The 23,082-nt window shown below is 37.7% G+C and overlaps 1 protein-coding gene across 6 annotated transcripts; it reads left to right on the top strand.

The window, feature by feature from the left end:
• Positions 1-433: 433 nt before the first annotated feature.
• Positions 434-21,374, top strand: sytl2a (synaptotagmin-like 2a). Of its 6 annotated transcripts, none has more exons than XM_065963276.1 (19): positions 434-468; positions 3,768-4,131; positions 4,441-4,595; positions 4,833-4,956; positions 6,907-6,976; positions 7,056-7,143; positions 9,011-9,574; positions 10,462-12,315; positions 15,613-15,714; positions 15,847-15,903; positions 16,028-16,104; positions 16,194-16,298; positions 16,823-16,992; positions 17,171-17,273; positions 17,373-17,534; positions 17,618-17,714; positions 17,794-17,893; positions 18,933-19,138; positions 20,475-21,374. In XM_065963276.1, exons 2-19 carry the CDS (start codon positions 4,031-4,033, stop codon positions 20,621-20,623), a joined length of 4,284 nt encoding a protein of 1,427 aa, XP_065819348.1. In that variant the 5' UTR covers positions 434-468; positions 3,768-4,030; the 3' UTR covers positions 20,624-21,374. The 6 variants fall into 6 exon arrangements, with proteins under 6 accessions (XP_065819348.1, XP_065819347.1, XP_065819350.1 ...); XM_065963275.1 differs by lacking the exon at positions 434-468 and adding an exon at positions 859-929; XM_065963277.1 differs by lacking the exon at positions 434-468 and adding an exon at positions 1,447-3,029.
• The last annotated feature ends 1,708 nt before the right edge of the window (positions 21,375-23,082 follow it).

The raw sequence follows: 23,082 nt of genomic DNA, 5'->3' as shown, positions 1-23,082 counted from the left end.
CAGTTCAGAAGCAGCGTAAGGGGCAACTGGAGAGTTTTAAATACTGTATGTATCTCTTCTACATGTGTGCGATTTAATTGACTCTTAAGGTTGGTAAGAAAGATTTTGCACATAATACACTTTTGTGTAGTATACTTCTTGGCACATCATATGTTGCTGTTCATTGGGTATTTCCTGGAATGGGGATCAAATTAATTTAGGTCCAAATATATGAAATATTACAATGTTTTACTTTATTCTATAATTTTTGATCCTTCTAGTGGAATATTTCAGAAGTTTAAAGTAGAAGCGGAAGGCATAAACTGTTCCTCCTGGAGGGTCTGTACTCAGCAGGGCAGATTGAAGCAGTGCCTCAAACTTCCCTGTTTGCTGCCCCCTGCTACTAAGAGTCTGCAGCTCCTCCCACCTGCAGCAGCTGAACAACCAGTTGTACTTTAGATTTCACGCTGCTAGGAGCAACAGGGAGAGGTGAGTACATTGCTTTCTGTTCTAAGACTTTCAAAATGTTGCCTTGTCTTTACATGACATCCTCTGTATGTTGTGACATTGGTATTTAAAGCTTGAGCGCTGGTGCACTCATTAAGGACTCATTAAAGTCAAGACAAAAGGGAAAAAATAGGCTTATCTCTGCAGTTATTTTCTAATTTTTCAAATGCAACCTACTTAAGGGCATAAAAACAATTCATTTGATCAAAGTCATGTGAAAATTCAAAATATTGTGTTCATATGTAAAGAACCTCCCAGTGTAAACTGATGGAATAACCTTTTAAAAGTGCCAACTTTATATATATGCAATTTCCTATTTTCTCTCTAAGAAACAATATGCTTGTCTTATTATGTATTACAAAACTGAAATCCATATTATCCGTTGAAATCTTGTTTTAACTCAGATCACCAGCCAGCCAGGCTGGGCTAAACAGGATAGTTTGGTAAGTAAAAAAAAACAGTTTTAACTCTTACAGTATCTGAACAGTATGAAAATAATCATTTTACAGCACAGCATTGAGATACAGTTTCTATCTTTAGGTGATGAACTTCTCACAGTCTTCAGAGGATAACAATTATCAGGACTCTATGTCACATTTCTTTACCCAGTGAGAGATTGTAGAAAAAAAAAATAATAATAATAATAATAAATATTCCATCATAATTTCATTGTTTTATTAGTCACAATTACAGCCTTTACCAAAGGTGGAGCTTCTGAGAGTAAAGCAAATAACTGACCTGAGTGGTTTCGGACTGGTGTTGTTCTTCAAACCAGTAACATTGTGATTATCATATTTAGGTGAGGTGTTTTTCGGAACTGTATTTTGAGTCAGAGTAAGTTAGAAATATCAGGGACTGGGGTAACAACTTCAATTTGAAGTAAAGGATGAGACTGAAGAAGCCAGTTCATAAAATCACAAGATATCAGTCACTAACTTTGTCCATAGATATATTTACAAAAAAGAACAATAGAGCTTGTTAAATATTCTTTTTTCTCACACGACAATAAAGAGAAAACAAGTCAAATCACAGCTACCACATCAAGGAAGTAAATATTTTCGCAAGACTTTCCTCCTTAGAGAAGCAGGACATGCAACATTCCTTATGCAGCAAAAAAATAAAGTAATTCATTTCCCCCATATTGTCTAACCTGCATCATCCTAAACAAAGAAAACAAAGAACGTAATTCAATGCATCTAATAGTTTAGGCAGCCTTGTCCCTGGGAATAAGATGGGATTACATTTCCATTTCCCAACTGAAATAATGAACAAACAATGAGAGCCTGAAACACAGTTACATCACCACCACTTTCTCTACAGATAAAACAAGTTACTAATAAATAAATCTGTGTTCAGAACAAATACACTACATTTGCAGAGTCCTCTTTGATGATGGTGAACATGGACAGTGTTTGAACATGCAGGAATGCCTCAGGAAAAACTGTTTTATTTAAAGGAAAGGGTGCAGCTCTGATGAAGTTGTGATGTTGCTGTAACTTTGTTGCTGATTCACTGTTGCTTTGGCTACCATTTACAATAATCAAAACAGATATTTATCTGAAATCCAAAGGATTTTCTGTTTTTTGTTTGTGGTTGTGTGATGGATAGGAGAATAACACGTGTTAGTTAGCTGGAGGAAGGCGTGTTTGAAGTTGGTGATCAGGGGATTACTTGATCAAGCTGCTGTGAAGGCTCCTGAATCAGACCATGAACAGCTGGTCTGGACTGTGAGTCTGTGAGGCGCTGTGCCTATACATGCTCCTGACTCCTCCCAGTTTACTATCTGATGAATTTAAATTTGGCAGGTTTCAGGCATAGACTGTATAAAATATGGACATAATCTCAGTGACATCAACCATCAGTTTCTGAAGCATAGTTTTGAAGCCCACGATGGCGGTTGCCATGTTGGAAATCTTGTCTCAAACTCTAATCTACAACGGTCCTGTCCATCACTCAGGTCAGCCACACCCCTAATTATGAATATTCCTTACCCTTAATATCATCACAGTTTGTGTCAATAGAGAACTATTCAGACCAAACACATTTTTTTAACCAGGTTGTAAACATTTAAGCATTTTAGAATGGGTGTGTATGAGACTTTTTTTTTTTCTGCATTTATTTTCCACTTCTGCATTGTCTTCATTTTTCAACACCAGAGGTTGACACTTGGTTTCAGGAGGTGATTTTTTTCTTAAATTGTTAGCTACATGTGTTACTAGAAATAATCTGAGATCATTCAAAATGTTGCATTTCTTACACTTTCATTCAATGGAGAGACATTTAGAAGCCAGACATTATCTTCAACCAAAGATAATGCTGAAGATATCTGAATCTTTTTGTTGTTTTTAGAAATGTCGTCCTAATGGTGGAGAGAAAAAAAGATGCCTATGTACCTAAAAAATATTTTTGTAAAGACTAAAAAATGTACCCAGATTTTAATGATATTTTTCTCCTACATGTATATGTGTGGGTTGCAAGGTGGTGCAGTGGTTAGCGGTTAGCGGTGTTGCCTCACAGCAAGAAGGTGCCTGGTTCATATCCCGGTAAGACAGGGCATATGTGGAGTTTGCATGTTCTCTCTATATTCTCGCCGGCCGCAGTCCAAGGACATGTCTTTTAGGTTAATTGTTGACTCTAAAAGAACCTGTTGGTGTGACTGTTTCTTGTCTCTATATGTCAGCGTGAGAAGACAGATTAGTAACTCTTTAGTAAAATTTTCCCATCATGAAAAACAATATAGGCCTGTACTTAACTTGGTGGTTAAAAAATGAAAGTCTGCATTAAAGGGTTAAAATTTTTGTTTCTTAGATTTGCCATGGAGTCATCGTCCATTATTGCCTTTTAGGATTCAGAGTTACAATGATTCAGAATCATTACATATTAGCTTGTTATAAAACCAGAGCTGCACAACATTTAGTCTTATTTAGGCTTATTTAACTGTTTCTAACTATTCAACAAATGACAAGAATGGTATAGTTGTTAAGTTTGTGACACGTAAGAAAACCTTAAAAATGACCATGTAAATGTACCAAAAAGCCTAAGTTGATGGTTATTTCTTTCTCTTTACAAACATTCAAGAGACATGCGGTTGTTGTTGATCAGAAGACAAAGAAAAGCAGGAAACATCTACAGGGCAGAATTAGTTCTAACAATGGTTACTGATTAGTTGTTTCAAGTAACATTGTTTTTCTACAAACTACTGCACAGTCTGTTGAAGAATGCTTCAAGAGGAACCAGCTTGCTTCTGTCAATCTCTGATTTACTTTTAATTCATCTTTTAGATTGGTCTAGAAGGATCAAACATGGCTGCAGAAATCCTCTCCTGAAGCAAACACACTGAAAAGCAGCAGAGCCCAAGAAGACTATACATAACAAGGCATGTCAGGAGTGCCTCAGTATGAATGTTTCATGTGATGAATAAAGCACAGCTCAGTTACTGTAAACCACTGAATTTGACCTGACCTGGGAGGAACAGTATGCAACTGTAATTATGATAAACCTTTAGACACAGATTCAAAGCAGACGACGAGCAGTAGCAGTCATCATGATCGATCTGAGTTTTCTGACCGAGGAGGAGCAGGAGACCATCCTTGCTGTGTTAAGAAGAGACGCTGAGCTGAAGACAGCCGAGGAGAAGCGTGTCCAGTAAGTTCCTTATGTTACTTCAACAGCTCTGTGAATAACTAATTTCTCATTTCATACTCTTATAGTTTGATATGTTACAGAGGTGATATTGTAGAAAGTGTCTGTTCTGAATTAATCACAACTTTAAAGAGCCAACTATGCACGATAGATTACAGGTGAAAACTGAAACACAGAAGTGGTTTTTAATTTTTGTATTTTGCAGAAAGGCTGAGCAAAGAAATGTGATCACATTTTAAAATAGTCAGTTTTCATATCCTAAAATGTAGAACTTAATGTTCTGAGTAATGGAGTTTGTGTGTGTTCTCTCAGGAGCCTACAGAGGACTGTGAATGACAGGGACCAACTGAAGAACATGACTGGAGAATGGTTCTATGAGACCAAGCAGCTTCGCCATCACGACCGCATCCACGGCGCTGACATCATCAGAGCGTCCATGAGACATACACATAAACCACTGACCATACGTGAGTCTGCTGCGCTCTGCATCTCTGCCTTGAAACATTGCAAAATGAGCAAAATGTGTGTAAATGAAGTGATATCTTTTCCCTGTTCATAGTAACACTAACATGCACACTTTGTGAAATCTTTTAGGTAATGACAAAAAGGAGTCATTGTTCCTCCAGCCATATGTTTATGGTGTTTAATAAACTTTACAGACATGTAGTAAGCTCTTCTTATTGTTACTGCTTTGTGTGTTGTAGGGGAGCGCTCACATATAAGGGAGGAGAAGTCCAGTTTTGTCAGCAGTAGGAATAAAGAAGTGTTCATCCCACCTGTACTCCGAGGGGTCCTTCAGGAGCCTCACCTAGAGCTCAGCACTGAAAGGTAAAGACAATGAACACAGCAGCTGGTATCAAGTGGAGACAATCCATAAGAATCCCCCCTCTGCTGTTGGGCTTCAATGGATCTGTTGTTATTAAAGATCACCCCACCGTTTGAAGTCTTTAAAAAACATATAAGTTCTTATTAAATGAATGGAATGTAAAAGGTGTTGCATGGGCCGATTCAGGTGAAAATCATTTTCTTCTGGCAGACTTTGTTAAATCAAAGTTAGGGATGTTGCTAGGCAACTAACCTCCTATAGTCGGCTACGAACATCCCTTACTTTGATCTATTAAAATCTACTTTTTATACTTGTTGGTGTGATTTCAGCCAGCTGTGAGATTATCATAAAGGTGTGTTTCATCTGTTTGATTTGTAAAGATGTGCAGACTAACTTCCTATAGTCGGCTCAACAAAAAATATAATGTAGACTAACCAACTTGTTTGAAGGTTAGAAAGCAGGTAAAAGTCCAAATTAAATTCAATGTATTAAAATTTGTCTGCAAGTAAACAATGTAAGATGGTTTGCAGAGTTTTGCGCCCCTGTAGTGCTAGCACCACTAGCCTTTGGTCCTTTCAGCTGGTTTACATCCACATGGCTATGCTTGATGTGGTTGCGCATTGCTCAGATCTAGCAAATTTATAAACCTTAGTTTATATGCATGTGTTCAAGATTAGCATTAATATCTAGAATTAATATAAACCTTACCTGTTGTATCCATGATTCTTTAACATAAGCTGTCTTTTGATGGTAGCTAACAGGTTGTCGTGTTTTTTTAACTCATTATACGGCCAGATGTCTCTACAGATTTTCTGTGTCCATTGTGTTTAGTTTCTTGTACATTTGGAAGCTTCATAATGGAAAGAGTTGTTTAGATTCACAACATTTACATGACTTAAACCTAAATCATAATAGTAAGCAAGATAGCAACATTTGGGCTTCCCTTGCTGGGCATGATGTCACGGCCTTGGGCGTATGCTCTAATGCTTAACTGATGGTTTACACATTATCAATGATATGGCTCTAATATAAAGCTCTATAATTATTTTTTTTTAGGCTCTGGATAAGCATACAGTAATGTAAATATTCATGTTTTTAGACATGTAGAATATCAGCAGACTTGTCCTAGAAATTAAGAAAATGTAATAACAGAGGGATTAAAAGGTTCAGGAGATTACACCCCATGTTTTCTCACAGTGCTTTTTTGTGACTCTCCATCCATTCAAACAGTTCAAACCTCTAGTTTTGTTCACTGTGGCTTGTTGGTAGAATCACTTGTCTCTTAAATGGAGGGTGGGGGGTTCGATCCCCAGCAGCCCCTGCAGTCACATGTCAAATTGACCTTGGGTAATACACTAAACCCCAAATTGTTCAATCCATTTACTAATAATTTTAAAGAAGAGCCTTAACCTCCTGCAGCAGAAGTTGGCATTCAGTCAGCATTGTAAAATAAACATGTGGACGGTGTTGTCTGCTTTAAACGACTTCACCTGCTGCACTAGTGGTGGAGATTATTTAGGTGTGATGGCTCGTGAGTGGAGTTGTGCACATGGTAAACGGATACTTAGTCATTGGCCCCCATAGTTCTCAGTAATCGTCTTACAAGGTCAGGGCTCACATGGTCATGTTTTCACCCTGAGTAGAGATCACACCGATACATGTCGTTCACATTCTGCCTTTAGTAATAAGGTCCACTTTACCTGTTCCTGAAACCTCCATGTTTCATTTTAATAAGGAGTGCCAAAACACATCAGAGGACAAGTTGCTATCTCATATGTATTGGTGGGCATATTTCACTGATCCTTACCGTCATGTATCCATCGTATATAAACTAGTGTAATCTATTTAAATGAGCATCAAGATTGTTGAATATTGAATATTCGTTTTTGGAAAAATAAAAAAATATATTCTCATGAAATTGTCAACATACCTTGTAATCTGTTTTCTGATAGGTATGAATTCAAGAGGCTGTCTCAAATACCAGAAAATGAACCCAAACTGGTTTCAGTGTCACCCATAAAGGTAAGATGCTGTACAGAGAAATACATGTGTTAGTCTATGCTACAAATAGGGAATCTATTAATCTACTGTTTTCTTAAAGGAAAGAATAAATCCATTCAATAGTGAAGTCAAAGCAAGTAACATCTCAGAAGAAAAGGATGAAGATCAAACCCGGTTACAGGATGAAGGTGAGTTTTCTATTGGTTTGTGCTGTTTTGTGGATTATTCTTTCTATTGTGATTTAATGATTGCTCTTGTGCTATGTTTTGAATTGTACGAGTTGTTTGATGGACAAATCATGGACGCAGCTAGGCAAACATTACAAACCAATGTAAGTCTGATTCTACCACTCCGACCTCCAGGTGTTTGGGTTATTTGTGCTTTAGCTGCTTCCTCTTCTCCTGTGAACAGCATGCTGGCATGAACATGGGGTTGCTTGGCTGTGGAAAGCATGAACTTGTTCATCTGATTTCTGTGTTTGAGCTGCCAAACTTAACTAAGAAAAGTCCTGATGGTCCTAAAGATTACTGTATCTTGACAGATTTTCCAGGGGTGTAAGGTGTGTGAAGCGTGATCTGATCTGCTCAGGAGGACATAGTGGATGTAGATTTCAGACTTCATCCATAGTTTTTTACTATTGTCTTTGTGAATTTCCAGTAAAATGTAGTCCATCAAAGGTTATCGCGTAGATTAACTGTTAACATAACATAAATTATAGCATTACAAATACTTAGCAAACATTATTAACTATCATTTTATTGTTTGTTTACAGTGAAAGAACTATTAACTAAAGGTTAATTAACTATCAATTTACCCTTTATTGATGATGGTTACTATGAAGTGTTACCGATTAGTTCTTTGACGACAGGAGGAGTTGTGAGATTACCAGTTTGTGTGTTATCTGTAAATTTGTGGTGCCCTGTTTTTATCATATTGTTGCTTTTAACACACCATAGGGAAAAAAAAGTTAAATCTAGCATTATTTGTTGTTGTGTAAATGATGACAATGATTAAAGTTCCATGGATTAAGTCATTACATATCTCCATATCCTATCCTAATATCTCTCAGTTTATTTTCCTCCAGTGAGCTTGGGCCACAGATTTTCTCAGAATTTGTCAAAGTGAAAGGAAGTGTGAACATCCAGGGCTGCCAGACTAGCTGGAGGATTAAACTGAAGTACATTCCAAAGCCTTAATCTGTACTGCATGACTTGTGGCTGCTGGAAATATTTCAGGAACTCAAAAACAATGTTTTTGTGGGAGAAAGTATATGATTAGAAGGAAGCAACTGATGCAAATAGAGACAGTTTAAACAAGTAGCAATTGCTTAATTAGTTCCAAATACCTATTCACACAGAAAACTTTATCAGTGTCATTAATCAACCAGAACAAGCTCCTGTGAAGTTCTCAATAACTTGACAATACTGTTGTTAATTATATTCTGAGTTGTTTCAGTCATTACATATGTGCAGTTCACAGTCCTCATGATGCTAAAAAAGTACTGGGAAACATGCTTTTCATTAAAACAGTAACTTCACAACACACACTATAATACCCAATTCAAATATGCACAAAACTCCTGAAAACTTCATGACATGTTTTCTGGGTGAGCTGAATGTGTCAACACAAACAGCTGGATTCTTTTCACTCCAACTTTATCCTAAAATTTCCTGCCAACCCCATTTGTACATTTTCCGGGTAAAGTCAAGGAAACAAAGTTAGTTGAAAACAGCAGGTAATATTCATGAAAATTCAGAGGGGATAGACTGTTTCATTATGTTTCCTGTTAGCCAGCAGGTTCTTTTCTGCTCTTTTCTTGATATTTTGTACATGTTGAAACTACATGTAGCATTAATATACTTGGATATAACGGGAAAAACTGTCATCACACTGTCAGACTCTGCTGCTTTGTCCCCCTTTTATGGTTGGTAGGTAACTAACTAGTGGAACACTAATTTAACAAAAAAAGAACAAAAGAAAGAGAGAAAGAAAAAACCTCAAGAGGTACCTGTGTTTTTATGTAAATCAGTATTGATTTGTTTCTGTTTCTTTCAGAGCCTTTTCCATCATCTGACAGCTGCACATCTCCTATTCATGACCTTCAACAGGACCCCGATGATAGCCAGGTTACCCACTTATCATTTACGGTTCCACCGAGTGAACACAGAGCAGACAGCCCCTCTTCTGAGGAAAGTTTTGTGGAGATAGATGGCGGAGTTGGGCAAATGACCTCTGCTGCTCCACGTAGTATCCTCAAGCACTTGTCGCCATCTAGCTCCTCAGATTCCTTGTTCCCTCGCTTGGACCCACAAAGTACCTTTAGCCCAGATTCTCCCTCTGAGAGTTGGATGGACAGGAAGCAGGTTAGGTTCAGCTCCATGATCGCTCGAAGTGAACTGGATCGGCAAGATGGAAAGGAGCTGGGGGAGCACGGTCTGCTGGATATGGATTTTACCGCTCCTGCTGAGGACCAATGTAACATCAAAGACAGCACAGATTCAGACACACACAGACTGAGTGACAAAAGTCACATTGATTCTGAGGAGGAAGAACTTACTGGCAAAAATGAGTCATCCATCATCCAAGTGCAAACAGCTGCTCAACATGATGTCCTAGGTGGTAAGAGTTTTCATTTATACCCTTTGAGTCAATTAAACAGCCAATTAGTTTATTTGACAAACAATCAATGATTTCACATTTCTACACATACTGTATACCTATACAAGCATATTTTTAATTCTGGCTCCTACAATTGAATATATGCATTAATGTGTAACTGCTAGTACAGAATAGTGGAAATAGATCTTTTACCTTTTTTTCTTTATTGTATTGTTAGATGGTAATGTTTCATTCATGTCAACATTTGTCGACAACCTTTCCATCATGGCTCCTGCTTGGTGTTGGAGTTTTTCAAAAGTGAATTAGATTGAGTGAAGTTGTTGTGAGAAAAGAGCAGCAGAAATTATTCAGGAAAATTCCCCGTATTCACTGTATGCCCGAGACTAATGTGATCTCTGCACACACAGGGAAAGTGCGTCATTATGTTTCCCTTTTGCCATCATGTTCTTCTCCGCCCTTTTTTCAACATTGAGAATGTGTTGATGACTCTGTTGCTGCTTCCAGCACTTTCACGTCGTTCTTTTAGGTCAGGCCTCTAGTCCAAGAGATAACCTCTACATTAAGCCAACCCAGGATAGAATAACCTAGAATAATAAATTGGGGCTTGAGTGCAGAGGTGGACTTTTGAATTTATTATTATTATGAATATTTAGTTTTTGTTACAAATTCAAAAGTATGTGTTTGGGTCCTTTGTTCTATCCCTGAAGGATGCCAAAGTTGCATATTTTATAATCAAATCTATTGTGACTGTTTAGATTCTTTGTGAAGGATGTTTGATAGTGCTACACTCACAATCATTCTTACACAGGTTTTCTAAACTATTCATTTTAATGCTTGCAGAAAAAATGGTAAAAAGTGATTCAATTAGTATCTTGCTGTTTTTGCAGATGGCTCTGGGAATTATTATCCGGAACTGCTCTGCTCTGCTGAGTGTGACCCTCCGCTTGCCAAGCACGAGTCAGGTAAGCCTGTTCACTCAGAGATAGTACCTGAAGAGGACCTGGACTTTCAGGCTACAACAACAGACTGGCCTGATGTTACTGTTGAGTCCAGCTCAGACTCCATGTCCCCAGATCCTGAACAAACATTTCTCAGAGAAGAAGAGGAAGGTGCTGAAGAGCAGACTCCACTGAAAGAAGAGGTGGAGATATCTCAGGAGGAGGAAACAGACAGTAACCATATCATCTTCCAAAGTGCTCCAGATACAATCGAGGACAAATGTGTAGAACAGCAGACTGAACTCTCTAAGCTGACAGAGGTCAAAACACTCCAACTTACTGCGATGCAGAACACTCCCTTCAAAGAAACACTTATCTCAGTGCAAACTGATCCAGAAAGTCCATCCAATCTGAAAGCTTCCGGGGAGATGGAAAACATGATTTCCGCTAGTGAAGAGGCAGGGCACAAAGACATCATTGAGACAGAAATGGAACCTGCCCTTTGCCCTCACACTGACTCTGATGTGGAGAGCAGGAACAATAATATCTTGCCTGAAATTGAAACTACAGTTGAACATACTGCTAGCACATCCCAAGACCAGAGTTCATCCCCACAGACTGACTGTAGCCTCTTCGTAGTTTTATCTAAAGAAGATGGCACATATAGAGCAAATCCAGTCATCATCTATGAAGAGACAGACGACAGTTCAACAGGTTCCACAAGAGCGCCAGAGACTTCTGAGAAACAGGAAAACATCACCACGGCTGAACCTCCCTCTGTACCTTTAAACAGCCAAAAGCAGGAGGGAGAGAGTTTAGATCCCCTTCCCAGACAGTCCAGTCCCACTCCTCAAGAGGACAGGCGAGCAAAGATAAGTGATCTCAAGAACTTTTGGGAAAAAGAAGTCACGAAGTCCAGGGAAATGGCTGTAATCGCCTCGAGCAGGTCATTTCGTAACAAAGTGGTGTCCCCTGAGTCAGATGTTAGAACAGTCTTATGTAGCAGGGAGAAGTTAGAGGGAGCGGGACAAACCAAGTCTAATACTCTCTTGAAATCATTTAACGTGACAGAAAAGGGTTTTGTTAGTCAGTGCATGGACAAGACACCGCTGAGGGATGCTGAGGATCTACCATCAGCAAGTCACCAAAGCAGAGTCCAGGCTGATCCAGAGGTTCAAACCAAGCCCCTCAGTCCAAGGAGATCGCTAAGTCCTAGAGCAAATGACCAAGATGAAGAAACCAGGAGAAGTCCATCCAAGACGTGCCACCCAAGGGTCCTGCCAAAAGAAACCTCTGGTCCAAAGAGTCCAAGACCGGAAGCCTCTTCCTTAAAAACCTTTCCAATAGACATAGAGCACCAAAGCAAGCATGTTGAAGAGCAAAGGAAGCCAACACCAGTGCCAAGAGAGAGGAAGAGTCCTTCCCATGAGGCAAGGCAGACAGAAACTAAATCTAGCTCAGACATCATGATTAGCGATGTAAATACTTCACAAAGTGCTTCAAACACCTCGTCTCCACAACACAAAAAGACCCCAGAAAAAAAGCTTGGGACCCTGACACGCCTTGCCAGATCCATCCTCCCCCAGGATTATCAGCATTACCTCGGGCCACAAGAGAAGGCCTATGTCCCCCCTTTTATCCAAGACAGTGATGCTTTACACAGTCCACAAAAAACCATCAGAAACTCTTTGGAGAACCTGAGGCACAGTCCCATAAAGGCTAGTCCTCTCAGAAAGAAAGATGGAGGCTCCAGCCAGGAAATAACAACCAGTGCTTGGTCTCTTTCCCGACCAAGTTCAGGCAGTGAGCTTTTCAATTCTCTCCATTTATATTTCTTTGAAATCATTTTTGAAACTACAAAGTGTGTATCACAAATGCATAATTCATGCACCTAACATTTCCTCTATTCAGTATGCACCTTAACATAATATAGGCTTCACCTATTCTACTTTTCTTATTATTACCTTCCCCTGCTCACTTCTCTCAAGAGATGATTTATAACCATTCTTTTTCCTAAGGATGATCTGGTACTCACACTAAGTTAAAGGCAGCTTCAGTGGTGGCTAGCACAAAAATATTTTAGGTGGGTTTGTGCCATTTCACTGATTTTCAGTAACTTTGAAATGCAATTAAAAGCAAGCCAAAGTTATCCAGTGGTCAGTGAAAAGTTATCATGTAAGGGATAATGTGAGCGGGTTGTAATCGGGAAATGGAACTACGACAGGGTGAGCAAGACCCCAACACAAAGAGGAGAAGTCTCACCCTCACTATACATTATCCCATTTATTACACGGCTACTTACTCAGGAAATCAATAATTCAAAACAGAATAGTGACCTAGAATTATTTTATTGATTTATATCTTAGCTTAGGAAAATGTTTGTTGGACTCTCCAGCGAGTTGAGCTGTGTCCTCAGCAACAGTTAACTTAACAAGCCTTCTTAAAATGAACAAAAGTAGCTGTTGTTTCTCACTTTTAATCACCATTTCCTGTGATGATGGTGAAATGAGACAAAGTGAACAGATCTGTATGAGTCGGCGCAGCACCTGATTTCATCTGTCTGGCTCGTAATGTCGGAGTCTGTTGAAATTTTGTCTTCAGTCTTTAAAAACACTGTCGTGTCCCATAGCATGTTCTATTATGTGTTTACTTCATTTGCCATCATCAGTTTTGTAGATTTCGCTGTTATAGCATACAGTTTTGGCGTCTTCCCTCCCCTTTCCCAAAGGAAACAAAGGACATCTTTACGCAGATTGATTACATTTAGTGCTCCACAGTCTATGAACCTTTCTTAGTACAATTTTGATCTTCTGAACAACACTGACTCATCCACAGATAGCAGAGTGTTGCTTTTTGTAATTGGCCAATAACAATCAAGTATTAACACAGTTGTGTAACAATTAATGCTCATTATAACAAAGTGAGCATTTTGACACCATATATTCAATTGAAATCAAAATCATTTTTAAAACCACTTTTGGTACAGGCCCAAGCTTTTCAGTTGCATTGGACTTGAAGCCTGTTTTTGCTGCTCTAACTCAACTCTGTTTATTTTTTTTCTACTTTTCATTACAGCAGTTAATTATATAGATTGAAACTCACATTAGTTCTTATCTTGCAGACACACTCCCGCCTCCTTTTAGGGACTTCCTCACTTACTCAAGAATCTTTTAAGCACTATTCAAGTCTTCTCGTCGCCATAATCATTGTGTCAGATGTATTCATCTGCTTTTATGATTTTAATGACAAATAGGAAATTAGTGGACCCAGGCTTTTTAATAATATTAATACTTTTAATTGTGATAGTTAATGTTGTGTTAAATATATTTTCTTTGTCACTCTTCTAATTTGATTTTTTATAGCAACAACAATTAAACATGCAATTTTTCATGTAAATCAAACAGCATAATTTCCATTAAAAGTGCAGTTAGTTGCTAGTTTTGTTGTTGTAATTTAACAGTAAGCTACAGTTTCAGCTTGTTTGACGACTCATTAAAGAAGTTGACTCTTATTACTTACATTAAAGTAAAATAAGAGTCAATAAGAGTCTTCCCCTCACTGTCCAGCATTGCTCAGGTCTGTGTGTGTACAAGCTCTTTAAACCAGAAATAAATGGCATAGCCTAGATAGACTTTGGTCATTCAGCTCATATTCCAGTATGCTAAGTTAAAAAAAAGTGTTAGCTTAAGTAGCACAGAGTTGATAGAATGGTTGTGTGGAGCGTTGGTAAGCCGTTAGTATAGAGAGACATTTGAGCATTTAGCTGTAACTTTTGCTGCTTTGCTAAAGTGCTCATGATGGATAGGCCGGATCTTTGTAATATAACAATGAGTAAGGTCTTTTACCTGCTTTTTGTAACATAACAATGGGTAAGGTCTTTTACCTGCTTTTTGTAACATAACAATGGGTAAGGTCTTTTACCTGCTTTCTGTAACATAACAATGAGTAAGGTCTTTTACCTGCTTTCTGTAACATAACAATGAGTAAGGTCTTTTACCTGCTTTCTGTAACATAACAATGAGTAAGGTCTTTTACCTGCTTTTTGTAACATAACAAGGGGTAAGGTCTTTTACCTGCTTTTTGTAACATGACAATGAGTAAGGTCTTTTTACCTGCTCTTTTGTAATGTTAACAGACAAAGAGTAAGGTATTTTACCTGCTTTTTGTAAAGTGTCTCGAGATAACACTTGCTATGAGTTGACGCTATACAAATAAAAATTGATTGATTGATTGATTGATTCAATTAATTGATATCAAAAGTCAGTTTTCTGCACTATTTTGCAATTGAGAGCCAATGCTACCTTTCTCATCAACTCCTCATTTGTGAAACTAGTGTTACACGGGACATTGAGCCTCACTAGTTAACAAGTAAGATTCATAAAGCGATTACAATAGTGGACATTTTTACTCTTACCACCTCTCTGGTAATCTAGTCAGGTCAAAATGACCCCAACTTATGTTTCTATATAGTTCGTAATTTGGCTCTACTAGTTAACAAGTAAACATTTTTTTAGGCTCACAAGTTAGCCAGTAGTGTCAAAATATATCTCACTTATTAACCAGTAGATATTTTGCATATTATTAGTTAACATGTTAGAGCTTTTGCTATCAACATGTTAAATAAGTCTTTCAGTGTTCAACTAGTAAACTAATGCTGTCAAGGACAGCACCAGGCAGGAATCTGACATTTGATATAGGGTATGTAATAAATGCTCAAAGGGCTTTCCATACATTTCATCTTCTTGCAGGTTAACAATACAAACCCATAGCCAAGCTGTTATTGTGTTCCCTGCGCTGTGATGCTTTAGCTCTAAAGTAATGTGTATTTATGATTTATGAATCATAAATTTTTAGAAAAATCACAGAGGTCTCCTTTAACATAGCATCTTTTCATTCTGCTAATATTAATCATTTCACTTTAAGACACTCCCTATTTGTCAGAAGTTTTAACAACAACAGAAGAAAAGTCTTTCCTAACAGCTCGACTTATTTTCTTTTTAGTGAAACAGAAGCATGATAGCTTGTTTAGTAATTCAGTAACCATCTAATAATCTGTGTTGAGTCTACTTTCCAGATCTGATGATGTTTCCTCTGTGGCAGGTTGTGATGAGACTCCTAGTACCATCATGACATCTCTTAAAGAACTATCTTCAAAGATCAAGTCCTCATCAAAAAGTCTGGAAAATCTCACCTCAAAAACAAGTAACTAACCTCTCTTTTGATATAGAAAGTGGTTATAATCCATCATTATATTGACATAATATAGGCTAGTTTTATTTTATATTACAGTGAAATGTTAATACAGTAATATAACATGATGACATTTCTCTGTAGAAAAAGCGAGGAATCATGATAACCCAAAAGAATCAACAAATCAAAGTGTGGATGATGGTAAACATATAATTTTTTGGCAGGACATACACAGGCTTGGATACATGCACTTAGTATTTTTTTTACATTCAAGAAAACCCTTTTTATCCTCATTATAACTGATTAGTCACATTTTGTCCCCTAGTTTCTTCTCTCCCATCATCGTCTAACTCAAAGCAGTTGAAAAGCAGTGTGTCTGTGCCTGTTCTTCAGCAGGACGAGGTAAATCTTAGTAAATGACTTTCCACATCAATGAACTGTTCCATTTATCAGTAACTTCATGTATATCACAGAGAAAATATTTCTTTCAGACAGACAGTGACAGCACTTTTGAGACCAACTTGGGCTTGAGAAGAAACACGGGCAGCTCCACGTCTAACTTAAGTCTGTCCTCTGGATTGGCCTCCATGTCTTCTGTATGTTCACACTCAGCTCACTACAATAGATTTCACTTTAGATTTTCCTCACTGCAGTCACCAAATGCTTCTGACTGTATATATATATATATATATATATATATATATATATATATATATATACACACACACACACACACACACACACAAAACGCTGTACGTTCAGCTCCAAGCCCATTGGTTTCTAAATATTCAAACACAGCTAAATACTTTTTTTAAGGTCAAATTTTTTGTGTAAATTTAGTAGATTTGTTAACTTCACAAGACATAGAAAATTATCAGCCTGAATCTTAAATGTAAAAATGTAAAAATGTAGTCCTTCCAGTCACTTACTGAGTTACAAGATTATAACGGTAGATGTAGGTAGTAGTATGGTAACACATTGATATCGCATTTATTTTTGGTTGTCATAATTTTTAAAAAAATTTCTTGCAAGATTTCGTCACCATTGCCGCTGTATGAGAATAATAAGCTAACCCTAGAGAGGATGGGGTTCTCTCTTCTGTGCCATTATGTACTCGCAGGTCAGCGGCAGCATCGGCAGCATTTACCCTGCTGACCTTGGTGACATTGAAGTCCAGGGAAGCATTCAGCTTGCTGTGAACTACATCCAGAAGCTTGGGGAGTTTCACATCTTCGTGGTGCACTGCAGGGATCTGGCCGCGGCAGACACCAAGAAAAACCGCTCAGACCCGTAAATGCTTGTTCTATATTATAGGCTCCAAATGGTGAAGGGAATGTCACCTCATCCAGAGATATTTGACATAATTAAAGTTAGATAAAGGGAACTGGCAAATCAGAAAGAAAAGAGAAGAAGAACTATTTCACTTTATGCTCTAAAATAAGATGGTAACTCTTCTGTCTTTTTCAAGGTATGTCAAATGTTACCTCCTTCCTGACAAGACCAAACTGGGAAAGAGAAAATCTGCTGTAAAAAAAAGAACTCTGAACCCTGACTACAATGAAATCCTCAGGGTAACAATGCCATGCATATATTCTTTTACAGATCTTTCTTTACATGTAGACTTTTAGTTTATTTTTCAAAAATCATCTTAATGAACTCATTTTTCATAGTTTAAAATCCCAATGGAGGAGCTGAAGAGTCAGATTATAAACATCTCGGTGTGGCATAATGACAATTTTGGGCGCAACAGTTTCCTGGGTGACGTGGACCTGGATCTTTCAGAGTGGGACTTCAGCAACACACATATAAATGAATATGCATTAAAAGCTGGGGTAAGGGATGGTTTCTTAATTGTCTGTGTGTTAAGTAGAATAAATCTTTTTAGACATTTACTAATCACAGTTTAATCAATCAGGTGTCATCACAAATTACAACACAGACTCCCTCACATCTGGCAGACGGCAGAGGACAGATGAGAGTGGCCCTGAGATTCCTGCCACTGACGTCCCAGAGTGAGCCGTTCAATCTAAAGTTTATTTCAATGCTTTTCTTTCAGGGAAGTCACAGTTTGTGTTTTGACTTCATCCACAGGTCAGAGCAGGATGGAAACTAGTGAGGTGCAGATTTGGGTGAAAGACTGCAAGAATCTCCCTCCAGTTAGAGGAGTTGTTATCGACCCGTTTGTGAAATGGTAGGATGTCCTGTCCCTGACTGAACTTCAGTTAATTAATCAACCATCACGAAAAAAAGGAATGAGGAAGTCGTACTGATGAAATATGTAATATGACCAAATAAATCAACAAAATAATTATCATAAAATATTGTTTTGGTCGTGCTATCTTCTGCACAGTGAGTGTGCCACATGTTTTCCTTTTGTTTTGCCCCAGTAGACTTTGAAGGAAGTTTAGAAAGCCTGAATAAAGTACATTTTGTTGGTTTGAGTCAAAGCCAAATGAAATAACTAGTGATGTATCGATCCAACTTTTCAAGTTCAAATACAAATCTGATACCCAGGCTTTGGTTATCTGCCTAACGGATCTGATCTGAGTATCAGTCTGTGTTCCTCACTGTGAGGATGAGACTGAATCATCCATGTTTATTTACAGTCTATGGTTGCTAGAATTGTCTCCCAAAAGGTCATGCACTTTAGTCAACTGGTCATTTCTTTGATGGCCGTTGTAATGGGGTCGCTGGTTTGTGAACTGTGGAAGTTTTAAATTGCAGCACTGTACTGCGCAGTGTGCATCTGTTGTCCAACCAGTCTACAGTTAAACTGGCAAATGTCATAAATCCAGGTATCTGTGGTGAAGCGTATAGCTATCACATCCATTAACCCTGCTGCAAGAGTCAGGCATTGGGTGTGAGAGGTGTAAAGTATATATAAACTGCTTTGCCTATGTTGTTAGCTCCTCCTATGCTATGTTGGCTCTGCCACACAGGCCTATCAGTGAACTGATGACAGCGTCATAGTACACGCTTGTGCTTGCCCTAAACACAGAATGGCATAGAAGTGAATTGTATAGATCAGCCCCTGGAATGTCCCGTTGTAACAATATCGATCTAGCTATTTATTTCTAGCTAAAAGTAACATTTCATAATAATGAAAAGAGTGGGTTTTTCAGAATTTCATGATGATATAGAGTATTTAGTTTAAGATCAGAACTAAGTCTTTGTTTAGTCAAAATATAATAATAATGACATTTTACCTCCCTCCTTTCCTTATGCTGCAGCACTGTGCTTCCTGACACGAGTCGAAAAAGCAGACAGAAGACGCGGGTTGTGAAGAGGACAGCAAACCCAATGTTTAACCACACCATGGTGTATGACGGCTTCCGCCCAGAGGACCTAAGAGAGGCCTGTGTGGAGATCACAGTGTGGGATCACGACCGACTCAACAACCATTACATCGGCGGAGTGAGGCTGGGGCTAGGGACAGGTCAGATTCCATTGTTCATCTTTTCAACATGGTCACAGCTGTAATCTTGACCCTCTGAATAGATTCATTCACTTTGTCCTGCTATCCACACCTGGTCTGAATTTGGGTAAACTCATATCATAGATTTTTGCAGATTTTTATAAAATAACATTAAAATTGTGAAACACAATGAAATACAATAAAAAATAAATAGAGATGAAGGTACCAGCCTCCATAACAAATGTGTGCTTAAATCAAATTATTCATGATTTATCACATAAGAGACTGTGATTAATCTCAATTAAAAAAAAAAAAAACACATACTGACTTCCTTCTCGTCCTGATTTATGAATTTGGGTTGGCACCTAAGGTGGTCAATCAGATTTTAAATGAGGTCCATGCCTTCCACACCAGCCATTGGATCCACCCCTGCCGCCCAGCCGGAATGACCTTAGCCTATCCAGCTAATTGTGCATGCCACTAAAAATACAGAGGGGTCTATAATACAACATTATCAATGCAAACACAGGATCATTCCAACTACCATGTTTGTACAATTTGAGCCTTGCAGATGTTGGCACACAAACTTTAGAACATAAGGGTATGTTTCATAGAATGGCTAACCGAGAGCATCAAGAGGAGTTTACTAGTTGATTACTATTGTCTCAAGTGATCCATTTAATGTCAGACATTATAATGTATAAGTCTTCACATGCCTTGAATGACTGGACCCAGAGATGTGGCCGGAGAGAATAATGCTGCGCGATGAGGAGACAGACCTTTCATATCTACGACCCTATGATGACTTGCTGGGTGGATGTCTGCTGCTCTACAGTATGAGTCCCTTACTCTGCTGAATCTGCATCACAGTTTATCTTCACTTAAGGTTTTCAAAGGATAATTAAAGTCAATGACACTTCATGTAAGTTTGCATATTAAGCATGAAAGTCAAATTAAAAAAATTATTTACAGGTGAATGTTTTGAGATTTATCACAGTGTTAATGTTGACAGCCCTTTTAAAAATGCAGAATATCTTAATGCTGAAGTGATAAAAGTATAAACAACCAAACCCATGCAGCACTTAACTTATTGAAGTCCCCTTTGTTTAGTGTTTTCACACCTGCACAAAACTCCTGAAACTTCCTCAAATTTGTGTCAAAGTGTTTTTTTCCCCCTTTTACATCACATCCTCCTGAGATCCCCCACCTGTCCTGTCCTACAGTAAACAGTCTTCTGGTGTCAGCAAGCAATTCATGAAACATTTCCGGGGCAGTCTGCCTGAATTTCTTTTATACATTTTCAGCAGTGCATAAAGGCTCTTTACTAACCAAAGTATGTTTGTGCCTCTCTGTGCAGGGAAGAGTTACGGGGTGGAAGTGGGCTGGATGGACTCAACGGCGGATGAAGCGACCTTATGGCAAAGGATGTTACAGGCTGACGGGGAGTGGGTGGAGGATGTTTTTCCTTTGAGAATGTTGGTGATGGCAAAAAGCATGTCGAAGTGATATTTTACAGAATGAGCTGGAAAATGTTTGAAAACTTTATGGAGGCACAGTGCATGTACATATGGACGCACTTAGAAATGTGTAATCAGCAGCTTTAATGAGACATGTGTGTATCTGTGTTCACATAGTGCCTACAGTAGGTGTAGTGTAATCACATGTTGAATGTGTTATGTCAAAAGTTACATATATTTGAAACATACAATTAAAATCTCAGCTGTAAATGAACAGTATTTTATGATCTGTAGATATGTTTGATCAGATAATAATAATGATATAATGTGATCACTGTATCAAATCTTCAATAAACAGGATATTAATTTGACTAATAACTTAACTTGGTGTGATTCTTTTATTACATTTAACGTGTTTCCCTTGTGTGATAGAACCATAGACTGTAATTATTAGAACTCAATACTTGAGTGCAACATATTTAGATTACAAAAAAGGATCCTTAAAATGAGAAAAAGCACTTTAGTAATGTCAATATTATTATCAATATTTAAAGATCATGGGAGGAACTTTTTAAGTTTGTGTTGAGTTTGGAGCCCCCTGTTAAAAAAATGGTATGTTTTTGCTAATCTTGTCCTGTAAATGTGCCTCTGTGTCTGATCTCACTCTGAAGCTGTTCACTTGGTGATGTTGCTCCCTCCTCTCTAAATTCTTGCTTGCATTGTACTTACTCTAAGATATATGTTGCTTTTGCTTAATGAATTGTAAATTTCCTGTCTGCAGGGCCAGTGTGACTATTCTCTAAAACCTTGTTATTGATGCTGTATTTTATAATAAAAAAAACACTGATCCCATCAGTAATTCTAAGCATTTAAAGCAACAATACAGAAATAATAAATGTTGCTGATGGTCTTTTATGCTTGTGTTGGTCTTAAAGGGACATCAGTATTCATTTCTGTCTGTTTTATAACTTGAATTATATAAAAACTCCTCACAAGGGCATTTAGTCACTGACAAATTATCTTCAGGGTTCTTGTTTCAAGAGGATAATGTCATTTTTGTAAGACTTTATTTATACCAGAACAAGAAACCGATATGTTTTAATAAGTACTATGGACATGGTGTGTTTTAAAGCCGACTTTGCCATCAGTGCATCAATATGTTTGTGAGAGGAGGAATGTGACATGAAGTTTTAGGAGTTACACTACAAAGGCCTGCTAAAAGTAAAGTCCTTTAAAAATTATTTCTAAACTGAAATTCTTATTGTGTGAAAAAACGCTAATTTAATTTTTATTGGTAGTCATAGCATAAATATGTTTTTTCTACTGATCAGTGCGAACTTGCATCTGGACAAACAGTAACTCAATACAATTTATGCAAAATCCAGGGCTTGTACAACTATAAAACTGTTTTTTAGTAATGATTTTAAAATACAACAATGATCATTTTCATTTATATATTTATTTGGTTCATTTAGGGACTATTATATTCTTTCTACACTAAAGGCCTCTCAGCAGCACTGATATAAGATATGATGTTTTCTGAACTGACCAGCAGAGTCTGCTGTTTGGCCACAAATGACAAAAAGTCTTTGGAGGACTATTCACAGACCATCATGCATCATCAAGTCAAGTAAAGACACTTAATTTTATTGATACAACCAAAGATACAAACAACAACAACAACAACAACAGATTGCTCAGGGTCTTTACATTCTTAAGCATCCATAAACCAAAAAAGTATTTTAGAGCAACCCAATGAAGAGCCACAGAGCAGGGGTTTCTTTATTCAGACAGAATTCATGCCATGGGAACATTTGAGAGACCAGCATAGTTTAAATACTGTAAACAATGTGCTGACAAAATAACACATGCACACAAAAACACACAAAAGTTGAAGAATCATGATGCCATTTCTTTTACAGTCACTTCTCAAAAACATAGACAATTATTATTATTTTTATTTATAGCCTAGCATATAGCATATATATTTTAATTATTGTATAACTATTTCGATAGAGATCATATTTCTGGAGTAGGCCTACATTGAATGTAGCGACATTTCACCTCTCACCTTCGCTCAGGTCTTGAGCTTTCTCATTGGTTCATCCGCCCAGATGCGACAAGAAATCCCACTTTTACATTGGTCTTTACGTCCTGTCAATCCAGACGGGAGCCAGCAACTAACGACCAGCCTCTGCGTTGCTAAGGTAAGTCAAACAGGTGCATCAAGCGTAACAGAATCTAACCAGAAGACCGACAAGTCCAACTTCAAAATAAAAGTACTGACTTTATAACTTCAATTATTTTAAGGCTCTTCTTGGTATTTAGATAATGGAATAGAATAGAATACAAATATTTAATATCAATTTAAGATTGATAATGACAAATAGATTTAAATAAAAGTTTATTCGTATGATGTTCTAAAAGCAGCATTGTTAATCTAGTGGCCTGTGGGGGGCCACTAGAAATTCATGTTGAATTGGCTAGAGACTTTATTAATTCAACTCC

This window comes from Labrus bergylta, chromosome 14 (assembly GCF_963930695.1).
Source record: "Labrus bergylta chromosome 14, fLabBer1.1, whole genome shotgun sequence".
NCBI classification, from domain to species: domain Eukaryota; kingdom Metazoa; phylum Chordata; class Actinopteri; order Labriformes; family Labridae; genus Labrus; species Labrus bergylta.
The sequence above is the reverse complement of the archived record's forward strand: the minus strand, read 5'-3'. Positions and strand labels throughout refer to the sequence as shown.

What these genes read in the sequence shown, in the direction of transcription:
- sytl2a (XM_065963276.1), top strand. Translation starts at nt 4,031, where the DNA reads ATGATCGATCTGAGTTTTCTGACCGAGGAGGAGCAGGAGACCATCCTT. An exon ending in CTGTTCTTCAGCAGGACGAG is followed by an intron (nt 16,105 to 16,193) that starts GTAAATCTTAGT and finishes TATTTCTTTCAG; the next exon opens with ACAGACAGTGACAGCACTTT. An exon ending in AAGAAAAACCGCTCAGACCC is followed by an intron (nt 16,993 to 17,170) that starts GTAAATGCTTGT and finishes GTCTTTTTCAAG; the next exon opens with GTATGTCAAATGTTACCTCC.